General features: G+C 63.1%; 5 protein-coding genes across 5 annotated transcripts; all 5 read left to right on the top strand.

Annotated features, from left to right (window-relative positions):
- Positions 1–329: 329 nt before the first annotated feature.
- LMXM_14_0230 (conserved hypothetical protein) lies at positions 330–5,828 on the top strand (the record flags this gene model as incomplete). The annotated part of the gene is made up of 1 exon (XM_003873344.1): positions 330–5,828. The coding sequence occupies one exon, from the start codon at positions 330–332 to the stop codon at positions 5,826–5,828; it is 5,499 nt and encodes a 1,832-aa protein (XP_003873393.1).
- A 963-nt stretch (positions 5,829–6,791) lies between these two features.
- Positions 6,792–7,220, top strand: LMXM_14_0240 (conserved hypothetical protein; the record flags this gene model as incomplete). Its single annotated transcript, XM_003873345.1, has 1 exon — positions 6,792–7,220. The coding sequence occupies one exon, from the start codon at positions 6,792–6,794 to the stop codon at positions 7,218–7,220; it is 429 nt and encodes a 142-aa protein (XP_003873394.1).
- A 768-nt stretch (positions 7,221–7,988) lies between these two features.
- On the top strand, positions 7,989–8,507 carry LMXM_14_0250 (conserved hypothetical protein; the record flags this gene model as incomplete). Its single annotated transcript, XM_003873346.1, has 1 exon — positions 7,989–8,507. The coding sequence occupies one exon, from the start codon at positions 7,989–7,991 to the stop codon at positions 8,505–8,507; it is 519 nt and encodes a 172-aa protein (XP_003873395.1).
- Positions 8,508–10,738: 2,231 nt separating this feature from the next.
- LMXM_14_0260 (conserved hypothetical protein) lies at positions 10,739–12,907 on the top strand (the record flags this gene model as incomplete). The annotated part of the gene is made up of 1 exon (XM_003873347.1): positions 10,739–12,907. The coding sequence occupies one exon, from the start codon at positions 10,739–10,741 to the stop codon at positions 12,905–12,907; it is 2,169 nt and encodes a 722-aa protein (XP_003873396.1).
- Positions 12,908–13,913: 1,006 nt separating this feature from the next.
- Positions 13,914–15,398, top strand: LMXM_14_0270 (conserved hypothetical protein; the record flags this gene model as incomplete). Its single annotated transcript, XM_003873348.1, has 1 exon — positions 13,914–15,398. The coding sequence occupies one exon, from the start codon at positions 13,914–13,916 to the stop codon at positions 15,396–15,398; it is 1,485 nt and encodes a 494-aa protein (XP_003873397.1).
- Between the last annotated feature and the right edge of the window lie 851 nt (positions 15,399–16,249).

Raw genomic sequence — 16,249 nt, forward strand, 5'->3', positions numbered from 1 at the left:
GGACCACCGGTATCGCCAAAGTGCAATGGCACCACACTTCGGGTTCGTCCCTTCTCTCTCACGTACGAAGTTGACACACACACACACACACACACCTCCAACCACTCCCACTATCCATCTCTCACCTTGACGAGCACGCACAGAGGCATACATCAGGGAGACGCACACACACACGCACGGAGGCGCGCTGCGCTTGATAGCCTCAGGAGCTCTCCACGATCCTGTGCGTAGCTACTGCCCTGCGCATTGCGAAGCAAGACAGCCGCCCCTTTCGGCGGCTGCGCTGTGTTTGTTTTGTTAGCTCCTGTGCTCGTCCCCGTACAGCGACCATGGACGAGCTCTTCGGCGAGAAGGACTGTCACCGTCACCCGCCGCTCGACCTCACGAGTCGCGCCTTTCAGCCAAAGAAATACATCCAGCGCGTCCTGGCGAATGTGTCACATGCTGTGTTCGAAGGCCAGCTCGTCGAAAAAGTCGGGGCAGCGGAGGAGGACACCGGAGAGGCCCTCAAGCAGCTCATACGCGACAACCTCGGCGTGTTCATCCACTCAAAGGATGCCATGGACGCCGTGTACAACTCTGACGCAGAGCTCTTCACCGGTGAAGCCCTCGACGGCATCACACGGTCGTTCAGGAGCGCGTCGACCAGCTGCGAGTCTCTTGTGCAGCCCATCACAGCAATCTTCCTGGAGGTGCAGAAGAGCCGAAAAAGTCAGGACATGCTGGACAAGTTCTTCAGCGTTCTCGGCGTCCCTGGCGCCATCTACGACAGTTGCGGCGCCAAGGTAGCGCAGCGTCGACAGACCGCGACGGCGATGACGGCGGCAGACAACTCCACCAGCTCTGACGACGACGACAGCGCGTCGCGCGAGGGGGACGCTGGCGAGGATCGTGGTTCGAGTGGCCGAGACAACCAGTCGAAGAAGGAGTCTCGCCAAGCCGCGAAACGCAAGGCCTCGGGCGACTACGACGAGGACAGCATCGAGGAAGAAAATGAGGACGAGAGCGACAGCGACGAGAACGGCACCTCTGCTGCCGCCGCTGTCACCGCCAAGCCGCATGGCACCTTGGAAGCCCCCGCTGACAGCACCGCCCCCGCGGACATGTACGTACTTGAAAGCGGGGAAGAGATCTATTTCTGGTATGGCACCCCTCTGGTGCGCCTCAAGGACGTTGACGCACGGCGGCAACACGTCGATCATGTTGCTAACTATGAGGCAGCCGTGCTGCACCTGCGCCGTGCCATGCTATACCTCGAGGAGACGTACTCGCTCATCGACGGTGCGATGCTGACTGGAGACGACGGGGAGCCGCCGAAGGCAACGCAGGCGTCAGCTGCGACAGGGGATAGCCGCTTCCCGTCTGCCAGGCAAGGCACTCCCTTGGCTGCCACGGAGGGAGCAGTAACCGGGTCGTCGAAGAACGTGAGCGCTGTCGGCCGCAGCGTGTTTGCCTACAAGTTCGCCATGGCCCTCCTCCGCGCCGCCCTGTACCTGTGTAGCCAGCTGGCCGAGGAGCTCATCTACGCGAACCCAGCCGACACCGTGCTCATCGAGGATACGCTGTCCATGATGATGGACACCAGCATCGCCTCGGTGAAGCTGCATCACTTCTGCGCTGTGCTGCAAGAGGCACTTGGCGAAGGCAATCGGCATAAGCAGGTGCTGACCAAGCTGCGCACGCAGCTGTCCAGTGGCGGGGCGACCGCGGAGGGCGTCAGTCTGAAGGGTGGCGGCACCGCCTTGCCGCTGGGTGCTTCCGACGATAATACAGTCAGCTTTTCTCCAAGCAAGCCCGTGCCAGAGGCTGCCACAGGTGGTGCTGCGGCAGCCTCAGCTTCTTCTGTCACTTCGGCGCGACGCGGCACAACTGCCTACCAGCACCCCGCGCAGTTCTTCATATCCATTGTGCAGCGCCAGCAGAAGCACCTCTTCCACTCCAGCGCTGCCGGCCTCCTGCGAGAAGCGAGTGGGTGGCTGCGGAAGGCACAGACAGACGCAGCACGCGGTCTGAAGGAGCGACATCGGCAACAGGAGCAGCGACGGAAGTTGAGCATCGCAGCAGCTGGAGGGGCGGACGCTGGGGAAGGCACAGCGGCAGAGCTGCTGGGCGGGAGCAACACCTGTGGGCGCAGGCTGTCGCAAAACCCGCACCTCGGCCTCAGCATCAGCGGCGACGGCGGTTTCATCGGCAACGCGAATGACTCCTTTCTCCAGGAGGGCTCCTTCATACAGATGAGCGCGCGCCGCGTCGCCGACCAGCGACAGTCATCTGCGGGCTCACCGACGAGCGGCGACGGCGACGGTGCGGGTATCGCAGCCAGCGGCAGCGCCACGGTACGCATTGATGGCAGTCCGACAGAGGAGAATCGCCAGACTGTCGGCATCATCCCTGATGCCTACGTGTCAAGGCTGCTGGACGCCCTCAACACGCCGGAGTCGCCCTTCCCCACCAGCACCGTGTTCTGGGTCGGCACCTTGGACATGGATGCGGTGCTCGTGTCCAGCTGTCTGCAGATTCGCATCCACAGCTCCTCCCTGCTCAGCCAGCTGTTCACGCGCGCTGAAGTCGAGTCGGCCGTGATGGCGCAGGCATGCTCTCTCAATACCTTCGCCCTGCGACTGTGCACCGAGTGTGTTGGAACGCTCGAGCACGTGGTTGGCTCCTACTGGGGCGGCATCGCGACTGCGCTGCACTCTGGCGTCTTCGACTTCGTCCCTGAGTCGGACTCGCCGCTGCACACAATCTTGGCCCAGCTCTTGGGCAACACGGCGGCCCAGGCAGCGGCAGGCACCGGTGGCGCCGCGACGGCCGGCAGCGGCGGCAACGGGTTGCAGCACTCGCCGTCGACCATCCTCATCGGCACACACTCACGCTCGCTAAGTCGCGTAGAAGATATGGATCACAACGTCCACGTCTCTGATGGCGGGGCTGCTGTGACGGGCACAGCAAACCACGACGCGGCCGCGGCGGCCGCGCGAGGAAGCGCGGCAGGCCCCGGCGTGGGATCGGGGTCCATCGAGCAGCTGCCGCGCATACGCTTCGTACCAACGTTGCCGCATGCTTTTCACCCCACTGCACCCGACGTAGCTGATGAAAGTGCAGCACAGCAACCCACTCGCCCGAAGCGCCTGCGCGACATCTCGGTGCAGGCGGTTCATCACATGATCAGCACCGCTGCAGCCACGCTGCAGGCTCTCTTCTTGGCCTTCATAAACAGGAGCGTCGTGGACAGCTTCGTGAGCGCCCTGGCAGAGTACCGGGCGAGTGATCTGAGACGCTACGGCCGCTCCGAGCGTATCGAGCTGCACGCGGCCGTCCTCTACGAAGTCATCCTTGGTCAGTGGGAGCGCATGATGAACCTCGTGAGTGACGCGATGCTGCGGCTAAAGATCGTCATCGGCGAGTCCAGCAGCTCTGCCACCATCACGTCGGAGACACAGGTAGAGGAAGTTGGTGACCTGCTACAGGACCTGGAGCTGTTGCGCTCCACGTGCCTGCGCTGCTACCTGCACGGCATCGGCGTGCTGAGTAAGGCCTACCTGACGGCGCTCCCGCTGCTGCGGCGGCACACCGACAAGTCGCTCGACGCGCGCGTCCGCTCCCGGCTCAGCCGCGACTCCGTCTCTTCCCACGCGGTCCACAAGCTGCTCAACGTCTTGTCGGTCGTCATGGACCGCTGCGTCCCTTTCTTCGCGCGCGATACGGAGGTCTACGATAGCGTGGACCTGTTCACCATCAAGTCAGGGAGCCTGCGCGACGACGCCGACGAGGACGCGGCGGCGGGCGAAAGAAGCGGCGGTAACGCTAGTTCACGCAATGTTACGTCGCATCGTCGTCGGCTTCTGCGCCAGCGCTCAGAAAATGATCCCCCCGGTAGGGGAAGGGGCGGCGACAGGTCGGGCACGGAACGTTACGGACGAGGGTCAGAGTCCTGCTCGCCAGCCGCTCTCGGAGATGGCACCGATGCCATCGTGGACCCCATTTCCGAGCTCATCGCGCAGTTTCACAGAAAGCTGGTGATGGAGAGCCTACAGGACCACGAGGAACTGGTACTCGCTCTCCTCTCGCACCTCCTGCTCGCCTTCGTTGATATGTTGCAGCTGAAGTGCCGTACAGCCACTACAGACGTCACCCTGCACCCCGCCGAGCGCGAGCGGTGCGTCGTCGAGTGCATGGCCGACACGCTGTGCCTCGCCACAACACTGACGCCTATTCTCATGGAGCACCTCCTGACGCCCTGCTTCTTCGAGTTGATTGCGCGTCAGTTGCCGGAGCTGTGCGCGACACCAGTCGACGTCGCCGCAATGCTGCAGAGCAAGCAGCAACAGTATAGCCAAGTCTACCTGTCGGTGGTGGAGGAGCACTGCCAGCTGGCTGTGGACGCCATGATGAACGCGTACCTGGCGCTGGCCCAACAGCCCATCACAGACCTCGTCAGGCGACAGGGCTTTGTGCAGCCGCTCTTCGACTGGCAACGTGTCTCTCCGCACACCACAGCGGCAGTGCGCCCGTACATCGCCGACGCGATTGCATGCATCGCTCGCGCGCACGAGACGCTAAATGCTATTCGGCAGCCGGTTCTCGGCAGCGCCGCGACGCAGCGTCTTGTGGCGCACCTCGTGCGTACCTTTCTGACCTCCTTCACCAGTGACGTGAACGTCTTCGAGCTCTCTGTCGAGTGCAGCTCCAGCTTCTTGGTGTACGGCCTCACACTGCTCGAGGCCGAGGCTGCCACGATCCTGCGCGTTGTGGACGCGGTTGTGGCGCACGTGAAGGCAAACCCCACCACGAATGAGCTGTTACCGGAGCTGGCGGTGACGCGGGAAAACCTTGTCGCCGTCACGAAAACCTTGGAGAGCTACGCCACCTCCGTCGGTGAGGCGATCGTTGCCGCACGCAACAGCGAGGGAGGTGGTGCGAGCGAAGCGGTCATCGCCCTCTCGCTCCTGTCACGTGACAAGCGCCACGAGCGGCGCGATGGAATGGTGCAGACAGCGATGCGCACACTGGAATACATGCTAGAGGCCATCAACACGGAGCTCGAGGAGTCGTCGCTGTCCAGCGCGGCGCTGCTGCAGCTGCGCAGTGCGGCAGAAAAGGGAGACGGTGCCGCAGGCAACGGCTTACGCAGCGCTGTGGCAGAGCGCATCGTGCAGCGCATCGAACGACGCAAGGAGGGGTACGAGCTCCGTCGCGCTCGCGCTGCTGCGGCAGCAGAAGGGGAGCGCCAGCGGAAGAAGGCGTCGGTGTCTGCGGCTTCGCCCGAGGACGACACTGGCCCTGCAGGCAGCTCCGACGGCGACGCCGGTAGGAGTAGCCGACGCCAGCCGGTGCGTCGGCTTACGGACCGGCCTCAACCGGCGCCCACCTCAGCCGGTCTTGGCGACGATAAGGACGGCGACGCGGAGAGCGCCGGGCATGTTACCCTACGCACCGTGCAGGAGAGCGAGAGAGAGTCGTTGAAAGCGGCAGAGGCGGCCAGCAACGTGTTCCGTCTTGCTCAGGACCAGCAGCAGAAGCGCCGGGTGCGGCGCGTGAGTAAAGTTGACACCGCCGACGGTAGAGGTGCAGACGGAGCTGCGGAAGCCGGCGAGGTGAGCGCAGGAACAGCCAAGTCGAGGCCCGCACCCGCAGCGGTGCCGCTTGCGGGCTATGCGGCGGGCGGCAACGATGACGACGGCAGTGAGGGGGCGGAAGCAGTACCGACGCGTAATCGGATGCCCCGGCGTGCACAGCGGCGCATCGTCAGGGGTGACAATAATGGCGGGGTGCCGGAACGGCACGAGAGGCGCGCCAACCGCTTCCGGCGCTCCAATGTGCTTTGAGAACGAGTACACAGCGCCTCCCGGGCATTTGGAAGGGTGGAGAACATGCGGCCAAGAGCGGAAGCAGAGAGGGGGGTCTGGCGGAGTGTGGCCCTCTACCCATCCGGTTCCTTCGGTTGTGTGCCCTTCGCGTGCGTGCGTAGGTATCATTGGATGTGCGGGTGAGGAAGGGCTCGTAATCTTGTCTGAACCGCCGTGATGCCGCATCGCCCCACCCGTTGTGCTGTCCGTCTAGGGCGCCTCTTCGCTTGACTCGACAAGCGCACGCACCATACCACGCTTCGCAATGGGCGCAGTGCAGAGAAGTAGTGATGCTAGATGGATAGAGAGAGAAGATGCGGTCGCATGTATTGAATGGATGTGGTCGGTGCTGGTCTGTCTGTAGAGTCAGGGAGGGCGCCCCGGTGTAGCCGCTGTCCATGCGTGGGTGTGCGCGTCTGTGCAGTCGAGAGCCGTGCCTTCGAGGGACTAAGCGTCCCCCGGGTCCTCTTCCATGGTCCATGTCGTAGGCGCATACCCGCCTGGGAGGGGAGAGGTATACAGATTTTCTTTTTCGCAGACGGGCACATCTGGCAAGGGGGCGGGATGGCGGAGTGCACGGGAGAGGAGGCGGGCGGCGGAAAGAGGCTCACTGCCGCCTTTGCCGTGCCTCGCTCACTTGTGCCACCCACCCACCCCTCAACTCCCCCCCCCTCTCTCTCGTTGCGCACCACTCTCTGCATGTACTTGCCTGTGCGTGCGTGCGTCGGTCTCTCTACCCCCCCCCCACCACCGCCCGCCCGCCCGCCCGCCCGCGTCCCCTTTCCAGTACATGCGCACACGCTGCCGCCTCTTCTCTTCCCGCGCGTTGTCTGCTTCCTGTGGGTGTCGTCTCGGCAGGACTTCAAGTCTCCTGCATCTCCCTCTACAGTCTGCACTCTCACTCCCTCGTACCGTTTTACCTCACCACCTCCAGCTCGCACGATGGCCGCCAACTGCATCTTCTGCAAGATCGTCAAGGGCGAGATCCCCTGTGCGAAGGTCGCCGAGACGTCCAAGGCGTTGGCCTTCATGGACATCAACCCCCTCTCGCGGGGACACATGCTCGTCATCCCGAAGGAGCACGCAAGTTGCCTGCACGAGCTGGGCATCGAGGACGCCGCGGATGTGGGCGTGCTGCTTGCCAAGGCCAGCCGTGCGGTCGCTGGACCGGATGGCTCCATGCAGTACAACGTCCTTCAGAACAACGGCACTCTCGCCCACCAGGAGGTGCCGCACGTCCACTTCCACATCATCCCAAAGAGGGATGTGGAGACGGGACTCAAAATCGGCTGGGACACGGTCAAGGTGGCGTCGGACGAACTCGCTGAGGACGCGAAGCGGTACAGCGAGGCGATCACGAAGATTCAGTAGCGGGCAGGAGCGCGACAAGAAGATGATGTGAACGATGTCTGTGCGGCGGCGCCGTCTCTCTCCTTCTCCCGCAGCACATATCCTTCAGCCCCCACCTACCCACACGCGCGCACTCGCCCTTCACAACGTCGAAGCCCCCGTGGAAGAGCTCGTGTGCTTCGCTGGTGTTTCTCTCCTCTGTACGTGCGCCATCGAAGGCGCTCAGGTATGCTGAGGCTCTCTTGTCTTTCGTCTTCGTCGCCTCCACTCCCCCCTCCCCGTCTATCATCCTGTGGTGTTGTCTGTGAGCGTGCGGTCGTCATGGATGGCGGTCCGCCCCTCCTCCATCCCGCCCCCACCCCTTCACACGCAAGCACAGACACCGTTGCCCCGCAGTTCTGGCGCGTGCCGCGTCTCACGGTCTTCCTCCCCCGTTCATGCTCCCGCCGTCCACCATTGCTCACCACCACCACCCTCTTCTACTGCCCGCACGTCTTGCCTATCATGCCATTTTCCTCGCTCATCGCCGTGGTTCTCTGCAACCATCCTCTGCCCCACCAATCACATATATGGCCGAGCCCCTAACCTCCAACATCTCCCTCCTCACTCTCAGGATAATCGCCTCATCTCCCGATTGCACGCCCACACTCGCACAGCCAGCAGCTGCACGTGTACACGAACCCCCTGCCGTGTCTCCCCGTGTGCGCCAACCCGCCCCTCTCCTCTCCACCCCTCCCGGTCCCACGAGGGATTGCTACTCCGCCCCCTCAGACGGCAACGAAAGAGAAAATGGCACCGAAGGTGCAGAGTGACGAGGCCCTCCTCGACGCCTGCATCAACGCGAACCGCCTCGAGTACCCGGAGCAGTCGCTGATCGTCATGGCGCTCATCGCCTGCTTTCAGCCCGTGTACTTCTCGCACGCCATCAACGGCTTAGATTGGCACCATGTCCCGAACCTCGTCCTGTACATCGTCATCACGGGCTGTACGACGTACATGTTGCGTCAGGCGTACGTTGTGATGGTGCAGAGCGAGTTCTGGGGCCGTCAGCGCCACTTCGCCGAGGTCTCGGACGAGAAGTCCAAGGCGCTGCGTCGTCTGCGCCTGCAGGTAGCGGTGGGATACACCCTGTTCTTCCTGAACAGCGTTTTCTTTGTGGTGAGCACTTGCTTGATGGCGTACATCTTCCGTCACAGCGACCCCCGCGCCAGCTACATCCTTTCGCCGACGCTGACGGCAGCCCTGCTGTGGCTGATTGCGCAGAAGAACGAGGAGAGCCGCCAGCGTCGCATGCGCCTCCACAAGTAAGGAAACGCGAACGAACAAAAAAACGGAAGGAGAGGTGAGCAAGTCCGAGGCAGGCGGTGAGACGCATGCGGCGCTATCTGCGGGTTGCTGCTCGCGCGGATGAGGAAACTTGGGGACGGCGGTTGAGGGTGCCCGTGCGCTCAACCCACGCACAAACACGCGGAAAAAGGCAAAGGACAGTAGACCGCAGCACTGTGCGCCGTTCAGCTACAACGCCTTGCCTGCCGTCGCTTTGGGTGATCATTCCTCTATGCAAGTGCGCGCTGTGGTGCGCTAACTTTCACCATCCGTCTCCTCCCCCCTCCGCGATGTCCGTCGCATCGCCCCATTCACCCACCCCCTCCCCTCTTGACCTCTCCGACCTAGCCAACACTCTTCCGCTCGGGGGCGGGCAGCGAGGGACGGACGCAAGACTTGGAGAGCATTCTCGTCGCCCTGTGATGGCTGGATGTGGCAGCCCTTGCCCTTCCCTCTTTTAGCCTGTCGCCTCTACCGTCTCATGGCCGCCCTTGTGCGAGTCGCTCCTCTCTGCCATTCTCTCATCGGCAGCATGGGGGTCACCCGTCAGGGCTGCAGCTCGCGCGTGTCGGCCCCGACCTCGATGGGCATCGTTTGAGCTTGATGGCATGGAGGGGGGAGCGGAGGGCGGAGGGAAGGGACGTGAATTCGTGTCGGAAAAGTACGAGAGGCCCTGTGTGTAACCCTTCCCCCTCCCCACCCGCCCAGCAAGAAGCACTGCCACAAGCGCACCAAACATGCAAACCTAGTACGCACGCTCGCCACCACCGCCTTCTCCTTGTGTGTGTGTGTCTCGCCGGCTCTCCTTACCGCCGGCTTTCGCAGCTAACTGGGCTTTTGTTTTACGTACTAGCTGCTGGCTTCGCGGTCAGGGGTTCCGGGTCGGGGGGTGGGGTCTCTCTCCTGTCGATTGCCCTTTGCCAAGCGGCGCTTTCTGGTCGCCTGTGCGCTTGAGCGGTCAGTTGGCCTTGGCAGGGCCCCCCCTCCCATGTCCATATCGGTCGGGCATGCATGTGCCTGTGTGCCGTGGTGCGGCTGCACACGGTCGTGTGTGTGTGTGCACTATTTTAGGCTGTTCGTCCTCGCCATCTTTTCTTTGTTTGGTGTGTGTGTCTTGGGGGGAAGGGGGCACCCCTCCCCCTTGCTGGTGCTTGCGGAGAGCAATACCCCTCAACGCGGTGTGGGATGGGACACCGTGTCGGCATTCTCTCTTCTCCGTGACATGCGTAGTGCGACGGCCCCTAAGGCCTGTTTTTGCCCGGGCGCGTGCGTCTGTAGGCGCTCTGTGCTCCATGCATCACTGGTGGAGGTAAATTGGACGTAGTCGATAACGGCGTGTGGCTGAGGGAGTCGGACGTGGAGGGATCCGACCAGAAAACATGAAACGGAGGGTGCACCAGTGGCGATGGCGCATCCCGGGCAGCAAGAGGGACAGTAAGGACATTGAGGACGGTGGTGGGTGCGCTCGGGCTCGGCTCGCCCGGTCATGCGGTGGACTCACCTGCCTCTCTCTCCTACTCGCCGCATTCACTGGCCACCTCGCCAGGTGTGCTTTCTCCCGTGTGTGTGCAAGCCATGATTACCTGCTCGTGGGTCAGCAGTGGGGCTCGACCTCTCTCTTCTCCTGCCCTTCCGCCCTCTGTTCGTTGTTCTCCGTCAGAGGAGGACTGCGGAGGCGCTGCAGCGTAAGGAAAGTGTGGTGTGCCGGTCCGCATCGCCCTCATCACTTGTCCCTCCCCTTCTCTCATCGCGCTCTTCTCTCACGCCCCGGCCGCTGCCTCTCGTCCCTTGTCGGTACTTTTGTCAAAACACAAGGTCAGCTCGCCGAGTTGCCCCCCCCCCTCTCTCCTCCACACAGTCCACCACCACCACCACCCCGTACGTGTGCGTGCACGTGTGTGTGTGCGTGTGTCTCTCGCCATCCCTCCTGACCCCCTGCTCTCTCAGTTGCACGTCCACCAACCGCTTCCGGCGCACACTGCCCCACCCCCCTTCCGCGATCACACGCGTTGATTTCCGCACACGCGTGAGCACGCACGTGTGTGCTGCTCGTGGTGGTGGTTGCCCTACCTGCCGCCCTTGACGCCCCGCCCACTATTCTGCGTCCCGCTCCGGGGCACACATCGTGAGAGTTAGTAGCGCCTGTGTGCTCGCTCTCGGTTTCGCGCCACGCTTCGCGTCTCCCGAAAAGACGGCGTGCCTGTCTGTCAGCCATGGATCCCAGTGCCGCCTTCCGCAGCTTCCCGACACAAGAGCGGGGCATCCTGCTCGCCAACACGTACAAGCCCCTTTCCCTCCACGCCGCCGACGTGCAGGTGCGCCTCTCCGGCAACGCCGCGCAGGTGACTCTGTCGCTTGAGTATGTAAACGAGATGAACAAGCTGGTGCGGGTGATTGCAGCATACCCGGCACCGCCTTCGTATCAGCTACAACGTGCAACGCTGCAGGGCCCCGCGCGCGAAATCACCGCGCGGTCGTATGTGCAGTCACATCCGCTGCGTTCCGTCGAGGCAGGAAGTGCGCTGCGCGCCGAACCGCTCGTAGACACGACTGTCTCCGCCGTAGCCACGCAGTCCGTGCCGTGGGACGTCAGCCCTGGTGAGTCTGTCTTGATGAGGGCCGTCTACCACGTCCCCATCTCGGCGACACATCGCACCGGCGAGATCGTGTTCACGCTGCCCGCCTCGCTGATCCCGGCGGTGCAGCGGCCGCCGGATGTGCAGCGAGGGTACATAAAGTTCCTTGATGCGCGCAGTCAGCTGCGACACCTCTCGCCGCAAGAAGGCTCCCTGCGCGTCTGCGTGGACGCGCATCTGCTCGTGCCGCTCCGAGGCGCGGTGACGCTCGAGAAGGGGGCCGAGGTCGTGCCGGAGATGGGCGTCACCGGCCCCAGCGTGAACGTTCACTACGTAGGCGACGCGCGCTTTCAGCTGACGTATCACGATGACCTCCCGAAGACAGCGTACATGCAGGTCCCACTCTGCGTGCGTGCACCTGTTGCAGAGACGTCAGAGCCGCTGCGTCTGCACACCGTCGCCGCCTCGCCGCCGCCTACCTCTGCGCCGAGCGACCACTCCACTGCCGACGTCGCCGCGGCGATGGTGGTGAGCATTGCCCCATTCCTCGCCAACTGCCCCATCAATGCGGAGATCATGTTTGTGGTGGACGTGCACAGCGCTGTCGTTGGCGCCAGAGCTGCAGAGTCGGTGATGTCGGCGATTGGATCGCTGGACGGCACGGCGAGTCTCGTCAACGTGATCCTGTGTCGCGACGCCCACCGCGGCGGGGTCGTATCGCTGTTACCGGATGGGTCTGTGCAGTCCTCCGCGGTGCCGCACGAATCCATGCTAGCCTTCATGAAAGAAGAGGGTGTGCAGACGTCGTCCTCAAAGGGCGCAGCCACCCTCTCCCCTCACCTCCCCTCCACCCTGCACGGCATCACCACAGGGCGCGGTATCACCACAAGCATCCCAGCTGGTTACGTCCGCAACGTCATCGTCTTGTCCGACGGCGGAGGCCAACCAGTCGACGCGGACGCCGTCGCCATGGTGTGCGATGTAGCCAATGCAGGTAGAGCGTGCAGAGTGCACACAGTCGCCCTCGCGGCCACAGCCGATCACGCGGTGCTTGAGGCGCTTGCCGAGGCCTGCGGTGGCCACTTTGCGTCGGCAGCGGCGTCAGGCAGCAGCGAAGCGGCCGAGAGCGCCGTAGATGAGGCCGTACAAGCTGCCGTCTCTGCCGCTGCTGTCCCGTGTTTGGTCGACATCCGCACACAGTGGGATGTAACGAGTGGCGATATCGCTGCGGCGCCGAGTGTACAAGCAGCAGCGGCAGCACCGTCGCCTTTACGCATGGCCACTAGCGCAGACGGGGACAGTATCGCGTGTATTCCTCACGGAACGCAGCGGCTGCTCTATGGCCTCCTCGCCTCCGAAAACTCGCAGCTGGCGGTGCGCCTCGTTGGGCGGGTAGGGGAGATGAAGTTGGAGTACACCGCCTCCTCCGCAATCCAGCCATCACCGCAGTCCGACGCAGCCGATACCGCTGCTGCCGCCGGCGCCGTGGACGAGGAATCCGGCAGTGTACCGCCGATGTTGATGACTGCTGCAGCGGCGGCCCGCATCGCCTACCTCACGCACATCCTCCACACCACCAGCGAGGATGAAGCACTGGAGGCCATTGCGCTCTCCAAGCGCTACATGCTACCATCACCCTACACGACCCTGACAGACGGGAACAGCGGACCTGGTGGTGAGCACAAGATTGGCGGAGTCGTGCACCTGCCTTCGATGCAGGCGGCGGCGCACATCGAACTCGCCATCCGCGCTCGTCGGGTCGAGCTGCAGGCGGCTGCCGCTCTCGGAGCATTGCGCCCGGCGTGAGAGATGTCGTCATCCAGCAGTGTTAAAGGAAGCGCTTCGAGGGAGGATGTCTGCCCCTCACAGCGCGCCCTCGCTGTCTCTAAGAGGCAGCACATCGACGTGTGGCGAGAGGAGGCGCCGTTGCACGCGGTGCTGAGGGAGCGGGCGGGAATCAAGGCAGGGACGAGGCCACCGACACCCACCCAACCCCCTCAGAGCACATGTACAGCGATCATTCTTTGCAGTGGCTTGTTTTCGTCTATCCTTTGAATGTAAGACACGTAATACAGCGCATCGACTTGTGTGTGTGCGCGTGTGCGGCCATCAACTCCGCCGCCTTCTCCTCTTCTGGACTTGCCCTGCCCGGCACTGCCCCTCGTTCGCTTCTGTTTTCGCATGTCTCTCCGCTGATCATCGTGTGCCGTAGCAGCAGCGGCAGTCTCCCACCCCGCCTCCTCTCTCGTGTGTGCGTGCGTGGGTAGCGAGGAGAGAAGAAGGAGAGCCGCCGCTGCTGCAGCGCACAGGGACTCATGTCACTGTTGCGCCTGAGAGAGAAGGCGGCGGCAGCGCGGCAGGGCGGGGCGGACTGCCCAGACCCAACACAACGTGGGCACGTGCGCGTTGCATGTACTTGAGAATTTTAGGCTCGCGTATGGACTGCGTCACCTTTCGCTGTCGATGATGCGCGGCAGAGTTGGCAAGCGAATCAAAAGAGAGGGGGACAAAAAGACGTGCGTGCGTGTCCGCTTCAAATCTTGTGGTGCTGATGTGTTCACGTTCGCTCAGCCCCCCCCCCTCTTCACCTCTTCCACCTCCATCCTTTCAGTTGGCGGCACGTTCCTGGTGGACGTCGCCCTCTACGCGCGCATTGGAGCCCGTCTCTCACTCCCTTCCCTCTCTTCTCCCTCCAACTTGTAAAGGACCCGCACCACCTCCACCACCACCAAGCCTCGCGCCCGCACCACCACCCCCCCCTTGCGGCATCCTGCTGTTGCCACGTCTCGCACGTAGGCTGGCAAACCATCTGATGCTCGGCGCTAGTGGTGCGTTCATGCAGGACTACGGCACCAGCAGTAGAATCGGCAGCACAGTCACCTGGTCCATCTCCGGTGGCTCTATCTTCCGCGGCAGCAGCGCGGACTCCCCAGGGGTAACGAGCAACCCTGGTGTCAACGGCATCCAGGATGATGTGCATCGGACGGTGATACAGCAGCTGGCGCAGTCGTTCCGCTACGCTCCCTACGTCAAGGGTCTCTTTCTGCTGTGGGTTCCGCTGGTGCTGATACTGACTCTCGCCCCATCCACCGCCGATGCCTCTAGCTCCGCCGTGCCGCTGATGCCTGCGTCGAGGACGGCCGGGAACGCACTGTTCTGGTGTGCACTTCTTCTGATTGTGCCCACTAATACGCTCCTTATCGAGTACATCAAGGACCTCGTGGCGCGCCACGACAGCCCGTCGCTTGGCATCGCCGTCAACCTCGTCGGCGAGCACGCGGCGGAGCTCGCCTTCTCCTTCTTTGCCATGGCCCACTCGAAGCAATCTCTGTGCTGGGTGAAGCCGATGCTGCTCGGGTGCACCCTGCTGAACCTGCTCGGTGTCCTCGGCTCCTCCATCCTAGCCGCGCCCCTGGCGGACGGCACCTCCGTCGATCTCGGCATCTCCTCCTGGACCGCCTTCAGCGCCAGCGGGGTGGTCTTCTCAACGGTCGTCTTCCTCCTCCCCACGGTGTACGGCGTGACGGTGGTCGGGCCCAACGCCGTCGATCAGCTGCGTCGCCAGCACACACCCGCCAAGGAGGTGGAGGAGCAGCGGCTGCACAACATGCTGTTCATCTCTCGGAGTCTGGCGCTCTGCGTCTTGGCCGTCTACGCCCTCTACCTCTGGAAAGTGATGCAGGCGAACAGCAACTACTACCTCTCCTCCGACAGCCCCGAGGCACCGTCAGGCCTCGTCTACGCGCTTCAGTACCACGAACGGCTGCGCGGCACGCGGGAGGTCGACCTCGGCAGCCGCTACTCGCAACGTTTTGCGGTGACAGGGACACTCCTTTGTGTAACAACGTTGACGGCGCTGTGCTTGGTGCTGGTCGCGACGCTGCCGGCGGCCAAGATGGCAACGTCGGTACCGCTTCCCTTCACACTGGTAATCCTCCTACCATGCGCCTTTGAAGCCGGTAGCGCGGCGGCGTCGGTTCTCTTGTCGCAAGCCGGCAGACCCGACATTGCCGCCATCATCGCCTTCACGTCCATCGTGCATCTGTACATGTTTATTCTGCCAGTACTGGTGCTGGCAGGGTGGTGGGTGCTGCAGGCCCCCCTGGAGCTGTCCTTTCACCCCTTCCTCGCCTGCTGCTGCTTCGTCTCAACGCTGGTGGTGGCGCAGGTGGTGTCGTCCAACCGCGTGCGGTGGCTAGAGGGCGGGACGCTGCTGGCGCTCTACGCGCTCATCGTGTGTATCTGCCTGCTCGGACGCTGGCATCTGTGCATGCGTGCAGACGACTCCTACCACTAGCGTCCGTACGCGCGGCACACAGTGCCGCGAAGTCTCCCGTGAAGCCCTGTCAGGTGCAGTGCAGCATGTGGAACGAAGGGACGCCGCGCACGTGTGCTTGTGTATGTGTGTGTGTGTGTGTGTGTGCCGTGGCCGACGAGCACGCAGGTGAGAGTTGCCTTAGTGCGCAGATGTGTTTGAGCGTCCACGTCGAAGATGGAAGAGATGAGCAGCTCGAGCAGGTAGCACAACGCACCGCCATTCGCATGCCAGGGGCAGCGATGCGACGTTGAGCATACCCCGTGACGAAGAGAGAGGAGGGAAGGAGGGAGGGAGGGGGGAAGGGTTGGGTCAGCACGTGTCGAATGCGGCATACCACAGCTGCTGCTCTGTGCACTAACAGCAGCACACGCACGCACACTAAAGCGCCTTCCACGCACCCCTCCCTCTCCCTCTCTCCTTCATGGTTTTCGCCTTTGATGAGGGCGCCCTACAGCTATCCTCTCGGCTTCTCGCCACCCATCACCTCCTGGCCCCTAACGCGCCTCTCTCTCTCTCGCTTGGGTGGGAAGAGTGAGCGAGTGAGCGACGCAACGCGAGACGCACTCGTTGCGTTCCCTCTCCACCACCACCACCACCACCACCACCACCACCAATCACCAATCATCATCCCATCCTGAATCTCTAGCAGCGGGAAGGTAGCCCACACACAGGTGCTCACAGAGACGCGCACGCGCTCCTTCTTCGTCTTCCCCTCCTACATTGTTTGTGCTACCTCCCAGTGACGCGACGGGAGGACGCGCTGTCGACGCGGCTGCATCTTGCGTCGCCGCTGCGCCTTCGCGTCAAGAAAAGCCGGGCCTGCTTCTCCG

The sequence above is a fragment of the Leishmania mexicana genome, chromosome 14, assembly GCF_000234665.1.
Source record: "Leishmania mexicana MHOM/GT/2001/U1103 complete genome, chromosome 14".
Classification (NCBI taxonomy): Eukaryota; Euglenozoa; class Kinetoplastea; order Trypanosomatida; family Trypanosomatidae; genus Leishmania; species Leishmania mexicana.